General features: G+C 41.7%; 1 protein-coding gene and 1 non-coding gene across 3 annotated transcripts; one reads left to right on the top strand and one right to left on the bottom strand.

Annotated features, from left to right (window-relative positions):
* Positions 1–865: 865 nt before the first annotated feature.
* Positions 866–15,795, bottom strand: PARP2 (poly(ADP-ribose) polymerase 2). Of its 2 annotated transcripts, none has more exons than XM_055435801.2 (16): positions 15,660–15,795; positions 13,645–13,779; positions 13,302–13,372; positions 12,702–12,752; positions 6,215–6,311; positions 5,722–5,797; positions 4,839–4,941; positions 4,145–4,307; positions 3,748–3,886; positions 2,879–2,942; positions 2,665–2,799; positions 2,286–2,413; positions 2,024–2,123; positions 1,608–1,706; positions 1,259–1,383; positions 866–1,140 (listed from the first exon to the last, which is right to left on the bottom strand). In XM_055435801.2, the coding sequence occupies exons 1-16, from the start codon at positions 15,700–15,702 to the stop codon at positions 981–983; spliced, it is 1,689 nt and encodes a 562-aa protein (XP_055291776.2). In that variant the 5' UTR covers positions 15,703–15,795; the 3' UTR covers positions 866–980. The 2 variants fall into 2 exon arrangements, with proteins under 2 accessions (XP_055291776.2, XP_088696166.1); XM_088840040.1 differs by having other exon boundaries at positions 4,145–4,313.
* A 130-nt stretch (positions 15,796–15,925) lies between these two features.
* On the top strand, positions 15,926–16,260 carry LOC148776644 (Nuclear RNase P). The gene has a single exon (XR_016038380.1).
* The last annotated feature ends 918 nt before the right edge of the window (positions 16,261–17,178 follow it).

A 17,178-nucleotide genomic window follows, 5' to 3' on the forward strand; every position in this document is an offset into this window, starting at 1 on the left:
AAACTATTGTTTTCGTTTAAATAACCTTCACTGTTACTAGAAGTATGTTATATGTGTGTGTTTATCGGTGTTGCATGTGTTTATAAATAGTCAATAAGCCTCTGGATTTGACTTTGGTACTTCTTAGATGGGGGGGTACATCAAAATCATTCTACTTCTCTCTCTCGCTCCCTGAGATGTATTCAGGCTTAGTGACAGTCCCCCAGGTGCTTCCCCAAATTGTGGACATCTGCTGAGATCTAGGATGCTAAGTGGTGGGAGACCGGGTCTGCAGATGGTAAACGGGGGAAAAAGGCAAGTGAGAAGGTTTGCATGGGAAGCAATTCAGTCTTTGCTGCCTCTACCCTTCCTATAATATTACCCAACAAACTCTGCTGCTGCTGCTGCTGCTAAGTCACTTCAGTCGTGTCCGACTCTGTGTGACCCCATAGACGGAAGCCCACCAGGCTCCCCCGTCCCTGGGATTCTCCAGGCAAGAACACTGGAGTGGGTCGCCATTTCCTTCTCCAATGTGTGAAAGTGAAAAGTGAAAGTGAAGTCGCTCAGTCGTGTCCGACCCTTAGCGACCCCACGGACTGCAGCCCACCAGGCTCCTCCATCCATGGGATTTTCTAGGCAAGAGTACTGGAGTGGCTTGCCATTGCCTTCTCACCCAACAAACTCTAGTTTGCAGAAAAACTGTGTTAAATGAGGAAAAGTTTTAATCTCCATTAGTCTCCCTCATTGCACAGAGGAGGCTATTGAAAGAACAGACTCCTGAGTAACCTGCAGCTAGCTGTGGGATATGTAGAGAAGCTGTACTTTCTGTCTACTAACATCAGAATAAACATGTGCTTGCAGAAGTAAAGTCCCAAAAAGCCAGTGATAGATTTGTACTACCTTTATTACAGAAAATATGAGAAAAATCAAAAGTACAACATTGCCTGTTTCTTGCTTGAAGGTCATATCTTCTCTGGGTTATCATCTCTTAAAATCAACTGTCACCACAGCTGCAGGAAATTAAACTGAACCTTTAGAAGGTATCGCATTCGGACCTGGTTGGGGTTATAGACGATAAATTCATTGTAGTTGAGGGTATAACCCTCCGGATTCAGAATTCCTGTGTCACTTGCTGGTCCTAATGGCACTGTACTCCCATTCCTGCCAAATGGAAGACAGTGTGTCAACATTTGCCTCTGGTCCAAAAGCTGGAATAGAGAAAGTAGAGTCTTATCTGGCCAAAAGGAGTTTTCTGGCCCTCCAGCCTCTGAGTACTTACAAGGTGATGGCGCACGCAGGACTGGGAGCCATCTTGCCCAGCCCCTTGGTGCTGTGTTTGCCTTGAAGTAATCCTTCTGCCTCTGGGTTGGCCCCGAGTAGCTCATTACACTGACCCAGAGCTACCTGCAAAGCGAAACATCTTTAAATGACCACATCCTCTAAAGCCAAACAGAAAACTCCATCAGTACTTTCTTCTATTCCAGCAGAACCGAATGCAATGGAAACTGTGTTGGGCTTCCCTCTCAAGTTCTCCCAGCTGAACCTCTTGGTTCTGTGGCCAGTCTTTTCTCTTTGGAAAAATAGGAACTAATAATAAACTAGAGATCATAGATGCGTTCCTGCCTTACCTCTGATAAGAGCAGCAGCCCAGTATCCTTTAGGCGAGTGGCAAAGCAGTAATTGGCACTCTTGGAAGACATGTCAGCAAAGTAGATTCCTTTTCCAAACTGAAATATATAAATAAACAACAAGGTCAACTGCCTAACCCAGTGTGCTATAAGAAAGACTCATAGCAGTACCCTGTGTTCTACTATCTTAAACACAATATAGACTCTTTTCCATTTCCTCTCACAATTCTGTTCCAAGAGGAGGCAGAAGCATGGATAAATCTCTGCTTTCTGGGGGAAAGGTGAGGTATCTTTAGGAATTTAAGAAAGGAGGATCACAGTAAATGCCAGGGTTATGAGTGAGCAGGTTTAATTCTTAGGAATGTCACCACTTAATCCTAATCTAGAAAAAAAAAAGGGTTCCAATTTCCACTCACCATGTAACCTGTGATGGGAGCCTCAGGTGGGGCGATTCGAAGCCCATGGCTCAGGATTCCCACCCAGTTACTCAGCCTGGAGCCATGCCAGAGTAGCATCCTAAGGAAAAGCCACTATTATTGTACTCTCTCTTTCTCTCCTACAAACACAGGCCATAAGCATCAAAAAGCCAACAGTTGTCTGGGCTATCCTTCTTTATGAGTTCCATAACTGCACTTCAGGCAAGGGACTATCTTCCCAAACCGAAAGTTAAATGGAGACCTGTTATGAAGGTCTTCTCTGAAGGCTTCTTTTTCACCCTCCTTCTCAACTTCAAAGACATCCAGCAAGGTCATGGTATAGTCACTGTGTGTGGGAGCATGGGTAGACTGTAGGTACTGGGAAATCACCTGTGAAAAAGAATGAAAGACAAGGTTGACCTGAACTCTATAAGAGACTAGGCTGAAATGAAGAATCTTGGGCTTCTTGTATAAGTTGGCCTAAATGGTCTCACAAGGGCAGCCAGAAAGAGTCTTACCTTCTCAATCCTTAGTAAATAGAAATTCCGCCCTAAAGTTTTCTCTTAACCAGATGCAGTCAGAGAACAGTGGCATGGGGAGGGTGGATCTTAATGGTGAAAATAAATGATCATTTTTCTTACTTTGAACTCATAACTCTCATGGTCTAAAGGGTGCAAGGCACACTGCAGTTTTCTATAATGTTGGTCCAATGGGTGTTCCGGGCTTTGCAGTTCTGTCTTCACCAGCTTAATTGCAATTTCAATGTCTCCCAAAGCCTGACAAGATGAGACAGAATCAATGTGGGAGAAACTTGGGACAAGGGATTTAATACTTCCCAATCCACACGTATCTCACCTCCAGTAGTTGTACTTTATCTGACAGTTCTTTCTCTGTCTGGATTAATGGAGGGGTACGGAGTCTAAGGGCAGAGATATAGTCAATAATTAATTCTCCGATGTTTGGCCAAAAGGCATATGACCAAAAACACAGATTAAAGATAGGTTCTTTAGGAAATAGGTATAAGAACAATGGTTTTCCATTTGAAAGAGATCTGTATGAGATTTTTAACTTTCAAATACATAAAGAGATATTATGTATATATTCTGAGTAGGATAAAACAAACTACACAGACTTTGACCTGTGAGACTATAGAGTTAAAATTCCTTTTTATGGGAGTTTTTAAAAAATAAGATGTACCAACATCTATAAGGAACAGTTTGGATGAAGTCCTATGTAGAAATACAAAGGCAGAAATGCACCTATTGACCACTCGGGGTTCTCTCTAGGTCACAGGCCTCTATAAAGCAGTAGAGGAATAAAAATAAAGTAAGCAACAGAATGCAGATCAATGAAGATAAAATGTATTTTATAAACCGAATATCATTTGAGTTCACAGAAATGGTGTTGGTGTGTTAGTCACCTTATAGAATTGGGTGAAATGCCTGAAGGTGTTTTACATGCTGGTTGCATGGCTAGACCCACTCTCCCTAGAGCTGGTAACTTCTGCTTGGTCAGAGAATATGGTTGTAGATCAAGGCAGGAGATTGCAGCCCCTACTCGTAAATTGATTAAATAGGTTATTTATAAATCATGTTGGCTCTGTATCTACTCAAGATGATCATTTCTTTCAAAAAGAAAATTTAAAAAGATGATAGTTCCTGCTGAGTGAAGTAGAGAATATTGCTGGGCAGAATACCAAAGTGAAGTAACAGCACAGGTCATACCCAAAGTCATGTGGGATTCTGGTGTAGAATTCATTGCATGCTTCCACGAGAGCTCGTCCATGCTGGCCAGCCCGAATACAGTCCTCAATCTTCTTAAGAGACTGGTAACCTGCCTTGATTTGTGCCACTGTCAGCTTCCCTGCAGACCCAGAAAGAGATCAGACTCCACAACTATAGGCCCATCCTGGAAACTGTATTTATGACCCTGCCCAACAAAGACTCTCACCTTTCAACTTTTAAAATTGTTCTTCCTCCCCGCTATACAATTTCTCACCCCAATTCTCTCTTCCTTTACTCAGTAATATCAGCAAGCTTTAAATCATGATGGTGATAAAATATCCTGTTACATGAACTAGGAACATGAAGTGAGCATGCAGGATAGAATCTGAAGTCCTACCAAGTGGTGCTTTCTTGGTATCGTATTTCATTTCTACCATCATCTCTTCCATGGCCTGGACATTACAGATCAACTTTATCAGCTCCTGCACACGAAGATCTAGCTGTGACTCTAGTTTCAAGGGGGATTTAAGAGATTCCTCTTTCTTTGTTTCCTCTTCATTCTGTAGCTCAAAAAAAAAAAAGGAAAAAAATCACACAATTGGAAAAGATTTATTATATGTTCCTTGCAAGGACTGGCTATACAATATCCCTGGCAGATGAACACCAGCTTTTGATTGAAAGGAGGCCCATCCCATTATAAACCTAGTTAGAGTACTCAGTGTGACTTCAGATTCTAGTCTTACTTCTATCTCCCGTGGTTAAACACTCAGAATAAGTCTATAAGGTCCTCCTAATATGATGTCATTAAGTTTGTAAAGGCAGCTATTGTATCTCAAATCTTCTCACCTTAAAAAGACTGGTTTTTCCATTTTTCAAATATGAAAAATTTGTGACAGTTTTCAGGAAAGATCCTTTCAGTAAAGCATCTTGGTTGTACCTCAGCATTCAAAATTAAATTAAACAAAAAATAAAACTTTTTTTTTTTAGGACCTAAGGATTTTAGTAAATAATAGAGACTAGGACCTCATCCAAGTCACTCTACTAGACTTCACTCTGAGAGGAAAGAGTTTTTCCCTAAACATAGAGTTTACCTGTGTATTGCTGGCATAGTCCATTTGTAGCATATCATATTTTCCAGGCACCTTCTCAAACTTCTCACGATCCTCCCAATTATTTTTTGTTTTGTCAAGGAATCTGTAGAGTTCAAGTTGATGAGAAAATCTTACAAATAAGGGTCTACTACTAGGGATGGGCTTTTTCCTAAGAATATCTCTAAAACTTTTTATTTCTTACACCATCAATATTCCATAAATCTGGATTCTAAATTAGGGCCCTGCATGGACAGAAAAGCTCTAGAGAAAAAGGAAGCAAAAAGTGGTTAAAAACCCAAAGGCTCCAATCATCACTAAAGTCATTGAGATTTAAGACAAAAGATTACTATCCAATCTTTTTCTCTGAAAGAAACATTCCCAGGGACTCCAGACAGTTTTTCATAGCATAGTAAAACAATTTTTAAAAAAATTTTATTTATTTATTTGGCTATGCCGGGTTGCTGCATGCCGGGACCTTTAGTTATGGCACGCGAACTCTTCGTCATGGAATGTGGGATCTAGTTCCCTGACCAGGGATCAAACAAGGGCGCCCTGCAGTGGGAGCATGGAGTCGTAGCCACTGGACCACCAAGGAAGGCCCATACTTTTTAAAATTGTAGCTGAATAGTCTCATCTCATTCTCCCCAAATTTCCTAAATTGTTGGTCATGTGCTGAATATGTTAGCTTCATTTGATTTTAGTCAATTTCTGGTTCCAAGTGATTTAATCACTATCTAAGGACCAGTTTGGTGTTCCAGTCACACGATGTCACAGTGGAAAGACATTATCTTTTAGGCCAACTCACACTTATTATGAAATTCCTAAAGAAGATATATCCAAGAAGATGAAAGATATTATTTTGTACTCATTTCTTAGCACTCACTTCTTTTGAAAGATTTCCTTGGCCTTGCTGAGGTCCCTGGAACAAGCCACCAAGCTGTGCTGCCCTGTCTTCCCAACTGCAAGGTAAATGCCATAAGTAAGATAGTTCCCTGCCCACTCAACCCAAGAAGAGTTCTCTGATAGTAACAAGCCAGATCTCTAAGGTCTCTCCACTTAGCATCTGACAAACAGGCAGGAAGGAAAGAAGGAAAAGATGAAAGGGCTTAGGGAACCGACCCTGTTGCCTCTGAGCAGCACTTGCAGCCCAATCGCAGTAGAGTTCTCAGCCTTAACAAGCTACTTAGTTTTTCCAGTGCTAATGAGGATGCCTGCCATGCCCCAATTTCAAGCAGCACAATTTGATTCCTAAGCCTCTCTCAGGTTATATAAACTCCACTACACCAACTGAAACCCAGAGAATTCTTCGGCTATTCACTAAACTGCTTCTGGCTTTCTAAATAACAACCCACAAAATCTACAATAAAAGCAATTACCTCGGCCCCATCTCATCCAAACACTGAAGTTTCTCTGGTCATCATCTTCTAACAGCTGAATCAGATAATACTTGTTGTTGTTGAACTGGAGATTGGTCTATGAAAAGAGAAATATGAACATAAAAGGACAGAGGTTTGCAAATAGAAGCCACATAAACCAATGACTCTTGGTCAAAGGTTACAGTAATTGCCATGAGGAAAGGACAAAAAGGGATAAGAAAATCAGGTTCAGTTAAGAGTAAGGATATAATAAAGGAAGAAAAGGGTTTCTATACTATACTTTGAATTTCTAGGAATTAAAGCCTGGAAGCTTCCTAAAACCTCCACCCAACCTCAAATGTCCTATATTGATTGGCTCCTTCTGTTTCTTCCTGCCTCACCTCCCTCCATAGATATTACTGAGGCCATATGTGTTTTCCTGCTCCCAATCCATTTACAGTCATTATTTTCCAAATGAAAACAATTTTGATGCCCCTAAGATCTGTAACCATTATGCTTCTTCGTTTAGACAACTTATTCTTTAACAGTACTGTTTACAATTTTGGCTTGTCATCTGCAACAATTTGACCATGAGTTGAGAGTAGGACAGTGTTAGGAGGGGAAAAAGGATAGACAGAAACCACTGCCACACCTACCCCATACCTAACATGACCTAGAGACATTTGGAGACAATGTGACCAGTATCTAAAAAGGTATCCTGTGAGTAACCTACTCCAGTGAAGAGAGGAAGCAGTCCATGATAGGGAACAGTAGCTTGCGCTGTAAAGCCGAGCCCTGGTCACCCAGTCAATCTTCTTTAGTTAAGCATGTTACCTGTTCTACCTCTTGCCTGCTCATATTATAAATTCGCTGAATGGTAGAACAAAAAGGGGCCTTAAGACCTTTTCTATCTGCTTATGATATTTTACGGAAAAAAATGGTAACAGAGGAATTCTACGTAGCTCTTAGAAGTATATATGATAGATCAATAAATTAAAATATGAAGACATATTCAGGAAATACCAAGCATGAGCAGTATCTATCCAAAACAACAAAAATAAGCAAGAGGAAAAGATAGAAAAGGAAAAAACTGGAGGTTAGTGGCATGATGGAGAAAAAAACGCTCCCTTCATCTCCCTCTTCAGTCTATGAAAGCAAAAAATCCACAGCTCCGCAAAGGGGCCCACACACCAGGATGCCAGAAAATTCCACACATCTGTACAGCTAAAGGTGGGTGGCCTGGAACAGAGGAGCGGAACCAGGGCAGGAGTGGAGGCGCTGCCTGCAATCCCGTCCTGCCGGAGAACCCGGCAGCAGCAGGTGATGCTGGAGTCTTGGTGGCAGTGGCAGCAATGATGGGAGCCATGGAGGGCCCATGACCGGCTCCTGCACCTTCACCCTCACTGGCGGCTCCTGGCTGAAAGCAACAATACCAGAGATCTCAGAGGCACTGGTGAGGCCACCTGGCTTCTTGCTCTGCTTCCTCCTGAGGTGGAGCCTATGACTTAGGAGATTCCAGATGCATGGAAGCTCCTACCACCCTGGTGCTCCAGGCGGTGATGCCAGTGACAGTAGCAGCAGCAAAGCACCAACAGCCTTGGAGGCACAACTGTGATAAGGTGGGCACCAGGTGATCCCTCTGACAGAGGTGGCAGAGGGTGGAAAGTGCTCTCAAATGGAACTATGGGCAGATCAGATAAGAGAAGCCAAAACCTTGTGCTAGAGCGCCACCTACTGGAAAACAAAGGAAAGCCTTCTAATTTCTAACCTATTGAATCCTTAAAAATCAAGATTTTAAAAAAACCTTTACCTAAAGAAGAAAGGTTTCACTACTTCAAATGTCCTGGCAGAAGAACACCTCAAACACTAGGAATAACCATAGTTACAGTGTATCGCGAAAATAAAATGACAATTTTCCAGAAAAGAAACAAAGTCACGGAACATTGTGATCTAACTGATAGAGAATACAAATAGCTGTCATGAAGAAACTCAATGAGCTACAAGAAAACTCAGAAAGGCAGTTTAGTAAGTTCAGGAATAAAATTAATGACCAGAAGGAATACTTTACTGAAGAGATTAAAACTCTATAAAAATCCAAGCAGAAATTCTGGAGCTGAAGAACTCGATAAACAAGATAATGTTTAGAAAGCATTGGAAATAGGGAAGACCATATGAAAGACAGAATAAGTGAGCCCAAATACAGAAATCTAGAAAAGACACAGGTAAGATTAGGAAAGAGAATTAAGATGTAAAAAAAGGAGGAGGAAATTTTATAAGAACTATCTGACTCTTTTAGGAAGGGCAACATTAGGTAATGGTATTTCAGAAGAAGAAGAGAGGGAGAAGGCAGAAGAGAATTTATCTAAAGAAATAATAGCTGAGAACTTCCCAAACCTAGAGAAGAAAATCGGTGTACCACTCTATGAAGCTAAGAGAACACCTAATTGCCTCAATACAAAAAGATCTTTTCTAGGACACATTATATTAAAACTGTCAAAAGTCAATTATAAAGTAGGAATTTTAAAGACTGACAGGGAAAAAAAGGATGCTCACCTACAAAGAAATCCCCCTTAGGCTACATGCAGATTTCTCAGAAGAAACTCTACAGGTCAAGAACCACTGGAATGACACTCAAAATACTGAAAGATAAAAGCTATCAGCCAAGAATATCCAGCAAAGTCATCATTCAGAGATGAAGGAGAAAAAAAGCTTTCCCAGACAAAAGCTGAGAGTTCATTACCACTACACCTGCCTTAAAGAAATGCTGAAAGGAGTTCTATCTGTAACAAAAAAGCAAAAGTACACAAACCTTTGAGTAAGGTGATAAACAGAATCAGAAAACTGCAACCCTATCAGAAAAGATTTTAAACAGTTTATTATAGCATAAAGGTTAAAGGGGGAAAAAAACAGAAAAAACAACTATACTTCAATTTGGTAAGAAACTCACAACATAATGATGTCTGGCAGAAACAAACAAAATTCTGTAAAGCAATTCAGTTCAGTTCAGTCGCTCAGTCGTGTCCGACTCTCTGCGACCCCATGAATCACAGCACGCCAGGCCTCCCTGTCTATCACCAACTCCCGGAGTTCACTCAAACTCATGTCCACAGAGTCGGTGATGCCATCCAGCCATCTCATTCTCCGTCGTCCCCTTCTCCTCCTGCCCCCAACCTTTCCCAACATCAGAGTCTTTTCCAGTGAGTCAACTCGTCCTTCACTTAAAAAATAATTAAAAAAAAGAAACTCACAACATAAAAAGGAATAATTTGAGACAACAAAAACATAAATGGGGAAGAGGCTGGGACATGTATACTCAAAAGAAGGTAAGATGGTATCAGCAGAAAAAGGACTATTTTATCCAAGAGATGTTTACACAAACCTCATGGTAACCACAAAATATAAATCTGCTGCTGCTAAGTCGCTTTAGTCGTGTCCAACTCTGTGCGACCCCATAGACAGCAGCCCACCAGGCTCCCCCGTCCCTGGTATTCTCCAGGCAAGAACACTGGAGTGGGTTGCCATTTCCTTCTCCAATGTGTGAAAGTGAAAAGTGAAAGTGAAGTCACTCAGTCTTGTCCGACTAGTAGCGACCCCATGGACTGTAGCCCACCAGGCTCCTCTGTCCATGGGATTTTCTAGGCAAGAGTACTGGAGTGGCTTGCCATTGCCTTCTCCGAAATATAAATCTAGAGCATACTAAAACAATAAAAAAAAAAAAAAGGAAACTGAGAAAAATGTCACAGATAACCACCAAACCAAAGTGGAAAACAGAAACACAAGGAAAAAGAAACAATGGCGATATCAAACAACCAGAAAACAAAAGATGAAATGGCAACAATAAGTCTTCATCTATCAATAATCATCCCAAATGTAAATGGTTCACCAATCAAAAGATATAGAGTGGTTGGACGGATTAAAAACAGGATCTAACTATATGCTGCCTCCAGGAGACTTACCTCAGCTCTAAAGGAAAACATAGGCTCACAGTGAAGGGCTGAAAGATGATACTCCGAGCAAATGGCAGCCAAAAGAAACTGAGTGTAATCAACATTCATATCAGACAAAGCGAAAACAAAAGGCACTCAGTTGCGTCCAACTCTCTGCGACTCCATAGACTATACAGTCCATGGAATTCTCCAGGCCAGAATATTAGAGTGGGTAGTCCTTTCCTTCTTCGGGGGATCTTCCCAACCCAGGGATTGAAGCCAGGTCTCCCACATTGCATGCAGATTCTTTACCAGCTGAGCCACAAAGGAAGCCCAAGAATACTGGAGTGTGTAGCTTATCCTTTCTCCAGTGGATCGTCCGGATCCAGGAATCAAACCGTGGTCTCCTGCATTGCAGGAGGATTCTTTATCAACTGAGCTATCAGGGAAGCCCTAAAAGGCCTATTTTATCTAGCAGACAAAATAGATATCAAGAAAAAAAGGTAACAGTGGGACTTTTCTGGTGGTCCAGTGGCTAAGACTCTGAGATCTCAATGCAGGAGGCTTGGGTTTGATCACTTGTCAGGGAACCAGATCCCACATGTCACAACTAAAGAGCCCACGTGCTGCAATGAAGATGGAAGTGCTGCAACGAAGACCTGGTGCAGCCAAATAAATAAATTTTAAAAAAAGAAAAACAAAGGTAACAAGAGACAAAGATGGACATTATATAATGATAAAAGGAACAATTCATCAAGAAGACATTTTTCAATGTATGCACATGTAACTTTGGAGCACCAAAATATGTAAAACAATTATTAACAGACCTAAAGGAAAAAACTGACAGCAACACAATAATAGTTGGGGACTTGTAACACCCAAATTACATCAATGGATAGATCATTCAGATAGAAAGTCAGCAAGGAAACAGCAGCCTTAAATGAAACATTAGATCAGATGTTTCATAGATTTGTACAGAACATCCCATCCAAGTGCATATGGAACTTTCTCAAAAAATATGTTGAGATACAAAGCAAGTCTCAATACATTTAAGAAGACTGAAATCTTATCAAAAGTCTTTTTTGATAACATGGCATGAAATTTCTACAATGATGTAGAAATCAACAAGAAGAAAGCTGGAAAAATCACAAATGTGTGGAAACTGAACAATGTGCTACTAAACAATATGCAACTGAATAACTATGAGGTCAACAAAGAAATCAAAAGAGAAATTAAAAATACTGAAGATGAAAATACGACAAGCCAAAATCTATGGGATGCAGCAAAAGAGGCACTAAGAGGAAAGTTTAAAGCAACACAGGCCTACCTCAAGAAACAACAAAAATCGCAAATAAATAATCCAACCTCACACCTAAAGGAACCAGGAAAGAATAAATACAGCCCAAAGTCAGTAAAAGGAAGGAAATAACAAAGATCAGAGTAGAAATAAATGAAATAGACTAAAAAGATAACAGTAAAGATCAATGAAACTAAGAGCTGGCTGTTTGAAAAGATAAATAAAATTGAAAAACTTTTAGCTAGCCTCAGAATAAAAGAGGTAAGACTTTGATAAAGGCAGAGATGAAAGAGGAGAAATAAGAATGGGTACCACAGAAACACAAAGAACTATAAAAGAATATTATAATGATCTATATTCCAACAACTGAACAACCTAGAAGAAATGGACAAATCTTAGAATCATACAATGTTCCAAAACTAAATCATGAAGAAACAGAAAATGTGAATAGACCAAACTCTAGTAAAAGAGATTGAAACAGTAATAAAAACACCTCCCTCAAACAAAAGTCCAGGGTAAGACAGCTTCCCAGGTGAATTCTATTAAGCATTCAAAGAGGATTCAATACTTCTCCTCAAAGTCTTCCAAAACATTGAAGAGGAGGGAATACTTCCTAACTCATTTTACAAGGCCCACATTATCCTGATACCACAACCAGACAAGGACAACACAAAAAAAGGAAAGTAGAGGCCCATATCTCTGATGAGCATGGAGAACTGTATGATGATGGATGGGAGCTAAAGTTTCGGTGGTGAGCATCCTATAGTACGTATATACCTACAGAGTAGAAATCTAATGTTGTACATGTGAAACTTAGAGACTGTAATAAACCAATGTTACCTCAATAAAAATAAATTTAAAAAAGAAAAAAATAAATTTAGCTACATAAAAATTTAAAACTTCAATATGGGCAAAAAGTATACTATGAAGAAAATCAAAAGGAAAGTGAAAAATTTAGAAGATATATAAGCAATTTATATGATAGATGAAGGACTATCCTCCACATTATATAAAGTTCCTCAAAGCCCATAAGAAAAAAAGACCAACAACTTACCAGGAAATGTGCAAAATCATATGAACAGTGGGTTCATAGGTTCAATAAATACATAAAATCTGCTAAAGGATCTGCTTCTTATGGAGACTCCACTATTAGGCAAAGTGCACTAGAGTTGAGTATTTGGGATTATGGGGCTTAATATAAGGGACTTCAGAATTAAAGATCTGGGCTTTGGGACACTGTCATCAATAATTATCAAGAAGAAATTCTCATAGTTCCTTCCCTTACCTGATTTAGCATGACATCATAGACATCATTTCCTTCACAGAACACATGGGCCTAGAGAGAAAGAAAAAACTGGCATTTGTGCATTCCCAGTCCTGATGAGGTCAGAAGTGAGGGTCTAAACTTTTTATGCCCCAAACTATCACTCTCCCACATTACCAACATGCATCTTCCAGGGAAAGAAATGCAAAAGTATGTTCTAAACATAACTTGTCAATCCTATAATGAAAACATGTTGCCTTTATGTAATTACAGAAACAAAAATGAGTCTCAGTAAAGGCAACCTGCTCCAGAGGAAGCCTTTCTTCTGTATTCTTCAAATCCTTTTCCCAATCATGGGTAACTCATGCCACACATACCAATGCACAACTTCTCGTAGAACACTGATAATGACACAATTTTCTAATTGAGAAAGAGGTGTGGAAAGCTGATGACAACCATGCTAGAAACACCATGATTAGTACTCCCAAACCCCATGCTGTCCATCCCTTAGCCTTGGAGAAAATTCTGGAGAGGATTCCTAAAACAGATAATAGCAATGTTCCAGACAAGAATCCCAGTGAGAACAATGGTTCTTTGAGAAATTAGTGGGAGTCCTCTTACCTTCCCCACCTTGGCTGTGCACTCTGGGTCCACTGGAGCTTTGCCCTTTAACAGCAAGGTCTTCACAGACTCTGAGGGAAGACAGATAAGTACTACATCTACTTGTATGGGAAACAAAAATAGCTGCCGTGGTTAGATAGAAACCTGTCATAATTCACTCTGCCCTTCCCAAGCAAACTCGATCTGCTCAAGTCTCAGTTTATTATAATAAAATAAATAAAGCTTTTTATCTTCAAGGATAGAAAAAATGAGCGTTGAAAGAACAAAATACTCTCCCACCCTCAGCCCTCCCAGGGACCCTCTTGCTGGTCCACGTCCTCCTTGGTATATGTCTCGGGCTGACCTTGCTTGTCTTCAGTCCCGTCGTTGTCTGCCTTTCCTTCAGCCACAGGCTCCTTTTTCACTTTGTAACATCTTCGAAGTTTCTTTGCAGGAGGAGGGTCTTCTGCAACTGTTTTGCCATTATTAACTCCTGCCGCTTCATTCAGAATAGGCAAGAAGAATGGGCAAAGAAGCAAAAGAATGAGTACACACTGAATATGATGCTACAGTGCAAAAACATCTTTTTAAAGAAATAGACTGAGATGGTTTTGTAAATTTACAAAGGAATAATAACTGCCATACCACTCAGAAAACAGTCTGAGTTCCTGAACTGCTGTTCTAGCCAACAAAACAAAACAACTCACAGACCATGTGAGTTCATGGCCTCAGGCATCAGTCTCAAACTGCTTATCTTTTCTGTTTGCTTGTGCCCCATACCCTCCAAATACCTATCCTCAAACTACTAAAGGTGGTATGAAATAGATTAATAGAGTGCTCTGGAGACTGTGCCCTGTCTCTTCTAACTGGGGAATCAGTGTAGAAGTTATTTCATTTCTTTGTACATCAGTTGCCCTAACTGAAAAATCTAGAGGAAGACAACACATTTAAGAACACAATAAACAGAGTATGATATGCCATAAATCAATTTTAAGAGCTGAATTTTATAATCTCTGAAACTGGGATGACTTATAAGTTGCGATTCACGTTTTAACTGAAAGCGTTTTTCCTTGCTTCAGTTCAGTTCAGCCGCTCAGTCCTGTCCAATTCTTTGCGACCCCATGAATCACAGTACGCCAGGCCTCCCTGTCCATCACCAACTCCCGGAGTTCACTCAAACTCATGTCCATCGAGTCGGTGATGCCATCCAGCCATTTCATCCTCTGTCGTCCCCTTCTCCTCCAGCCCCCAATCCCTCCCAGCATCAGAGTTTTTTCCAGGGAGTCAACTCTTCGCATGAGGTGGCCAAAGTAAAGGAGCTTCAGCTTTAGCATCAGTCCTTCCAATGAACACCCAGGATTGATCTCCTTCAGGATGGACTGGTTGGATCTCCTTGCAGTCCAAGGGACTCTCAAGAGTCTTCTCCAACACCACAGTTCAAAAGCATCCATTCTTCGGTGATCAGCTTTCTTCACAGTCCAACTCTCACATCCATACATGACCAGGGGAAAAACCATAGCCTTGACTAGACGGACCTTGGTTGGCAAAGTAATGTCTCTGCTTTTTAATATGCTATCTAGGTTGGTCATAACTTTCCTTCCAAGGAGTAAGCATCTTTTAATTTCATGGCTGCAATCAGCATCCGCAGTGATTTTGGAGCCCCCCAAAATAATGTCCGACACTGTTTCCACTGTTTCTCCATCTATCTCCCATGAAGTGATGGGCCCAGATGCCATGATTTTTGTTTTCTGAACGTTGAGCTTTAAGCCAACTTTTTCACTCTCCTCTTTCACTTTCATCAAGAGGCTTTTTTAGTTCCTCTTCACTTTCTGCCATAAGGGTGATGTCATGGTACATAAAACAATGGTGCACCTTACACTTAATTTTTTAAACTGTTTTGTATTAGGTATTTAAACCGTGTTGGCACTAAGTTGTAACAGGTCAACAGGCTGTCAGACACAATTTTGTAACCCCCAAATGTATGACAACCGAAATTTTCAAAGTTCGACGTCAAAACAAGTGCTGATTCAGGGGGCGATGGACATAGGAAGGGCTAGTACTCTTGCCTGGAAAGTCCCATGGATGGAGGAGCCTGATGGGCTGCAGTCCGTGGGGTCGCGAAGAGTCAGACATGACTGAGCGACTTCACTGTCACTTTTCACTTTCACACATTGGAGAAGGAAATGGCAACCCACTCCAGTGTTCTTGCCTGGAGAATCCCAGGGATGGGGGAGCCTGGTGGGCTTCCGTCTGTGGGGTCGCACAGAGTCGGACACGACTGAAGTGACTTAGCAGCAGCAGCAGCAGCATACTAGAGGGTACAATTCCTTTTCTGAATTCCCGCCCCCAGTATTCTGACCCCGACAGTTCACTCCGAACCTCGCGCTCTGCCGCCGGCAGTCCCGCGCCGCCGAGCTGCCATGGAGCCCGAACGCTGACGTCATCAGCCCGCTCCCAGGAATCGCCTGCGCAGTCTAAAGGCGGGAACTGAAGTGCGTGTGCGTCCTAGCGTGGAACGACCAGGGGGCGGGACGCACTGTAATATTTGCATATCGCAATGTCTTGTGGGAAGTCACCATAACCGTCTAGTGGCTTTCACTATGAGCACGTTATAAACACTCTTTGCGCGCGGCCCTTACCATAGGGCGGAGGGAAGCTCATCAGTGGGGCTACGAGCTGAGTGCGGTTAGTCACTCTATGCAATGTCCCTTGGGAAGGTCTGAGACTAGGGCCATAGAGCGGCCCTAACAGGGCCCTCCCTGAGCTTCGGGGAGGTGAGTTCCCAGAGAACGGGGCTCCGCGCGAGGGCAGACTGGGCAGGAGATGCTATGGACCCCGCCCTTGCGGAGGGGCCTGGCGGATGCCTCCTTAGCCGGAGCTTGGAACAGACTCACGGCCGGCGGAGTGAGTTCAATGGCTGAGGTGAGGTACCCCGCGTGGGGGGACCTCATAACCCAATTCAGACTACTCTCCCGCCCGTCCTATTTTAATGAAATGATGCTTTCAGGCCTGAAGCTATGAGAATGGTAATGAACTCAAGGAGGCCAAGAGAATTTTAGAACGGGTGGGTGCCACCGTGGGGGATGAGTGGGGGCGCGGGATATCTCAGAGGCTCCATTTCAGGCCCTCTGAATTAAAACTTAGATTCTGCGTTTTAAACAACAACCAAGTATTGGTGACTTTCATATAGATTTTTATCCTCCTTTTTTTAATTCACACATTTATTGTACATCTTGGCGAGTTTTCAGCCAAAATAGACATGGTTCATGTCTTGGGGACAGACATTAATCAAGTAATTACACAAGCAAAAGCAGCAACAGTGCTATAAGAAGTACACAGTACTTTCGGAAGTTGTGTAAACTGTTAGTCGCTCAGTCCTGTCTGACTCTTTGCTATCCCATGGACTATAGCCCTCCAGGCTCCTCTGTCCATGGGAGTTTTCCAGGCAAGAATACTGGACTGGGTTGCAATTCCCTTCTCCAAGGAATCTTCCGCACCCAGCGGTTGAACCCATGGGAAAGTAGTACTTCAGGGCTGTATATTGTCACCTTGCTTATTTAACTTATATGTAGAGTACATCATGGGAAATGTCGCGCTGGATGATTCACAACCTGGAATCAAAATTGCTGGAAGAAATATCAACAGCCTCAGACATGCAGATGATAGCACTCTAATGGCAGAAAGCCAAGAGGAGCCTGGTAGGCTACAATCCTTGGGGGGAGGGGGGAGGTCACAAAAGAGTCGGACACTAGTTAGCGACCAAACAACATCAACAAGGCTATGAGCTTTACACATATTTAATTCTCACAACAACCCTGTTGTTAGGTATTATTGTCTGTATTTTACAGTTGAGAAAACTGAACTCTAAAAAAATGTGAGTAATTTATTCAAAGTCGCA

This window comes from Moschus berezovskii, chromosome 9 (genome assembly GCF_049115385.1).
Source record: "Moschus berezovskii isolate FMDL1 chromosome 9, NW_MosBer_1.0, whole genome shotgun sequence".
In the NCBI taxonomy this organism is placed as follows: domain Eukaryota; kingdom Metazoa; phylum Chordata; class Mammalia; order Artiodactyla; family Moschidae; genus Moschus; species Moschus berezovskii.

Coding starts and splice junctions, on each gene's coding strand:
- PARP2 (XM_088840040.1), bottom strand. CDS start 15,702: ATGGCAGCTCGGCGGCGCGGGACTGCCGGCGGCAGAGCGCGAG. Junction 2,800..2,878: donor ATAAAGTACAACTACTGGAG/GTGAGATACGTG, acceptor TCATCTTGTCAG/GCTTTGGGAGACATTGAAAT. Junction 1,707..2,023: donor CTCCCATCACAGGTTACATG/GTGAGTGGAAAT, acceptor TATATATTTCAG/TTTGGAAAAGGAATCTACTT.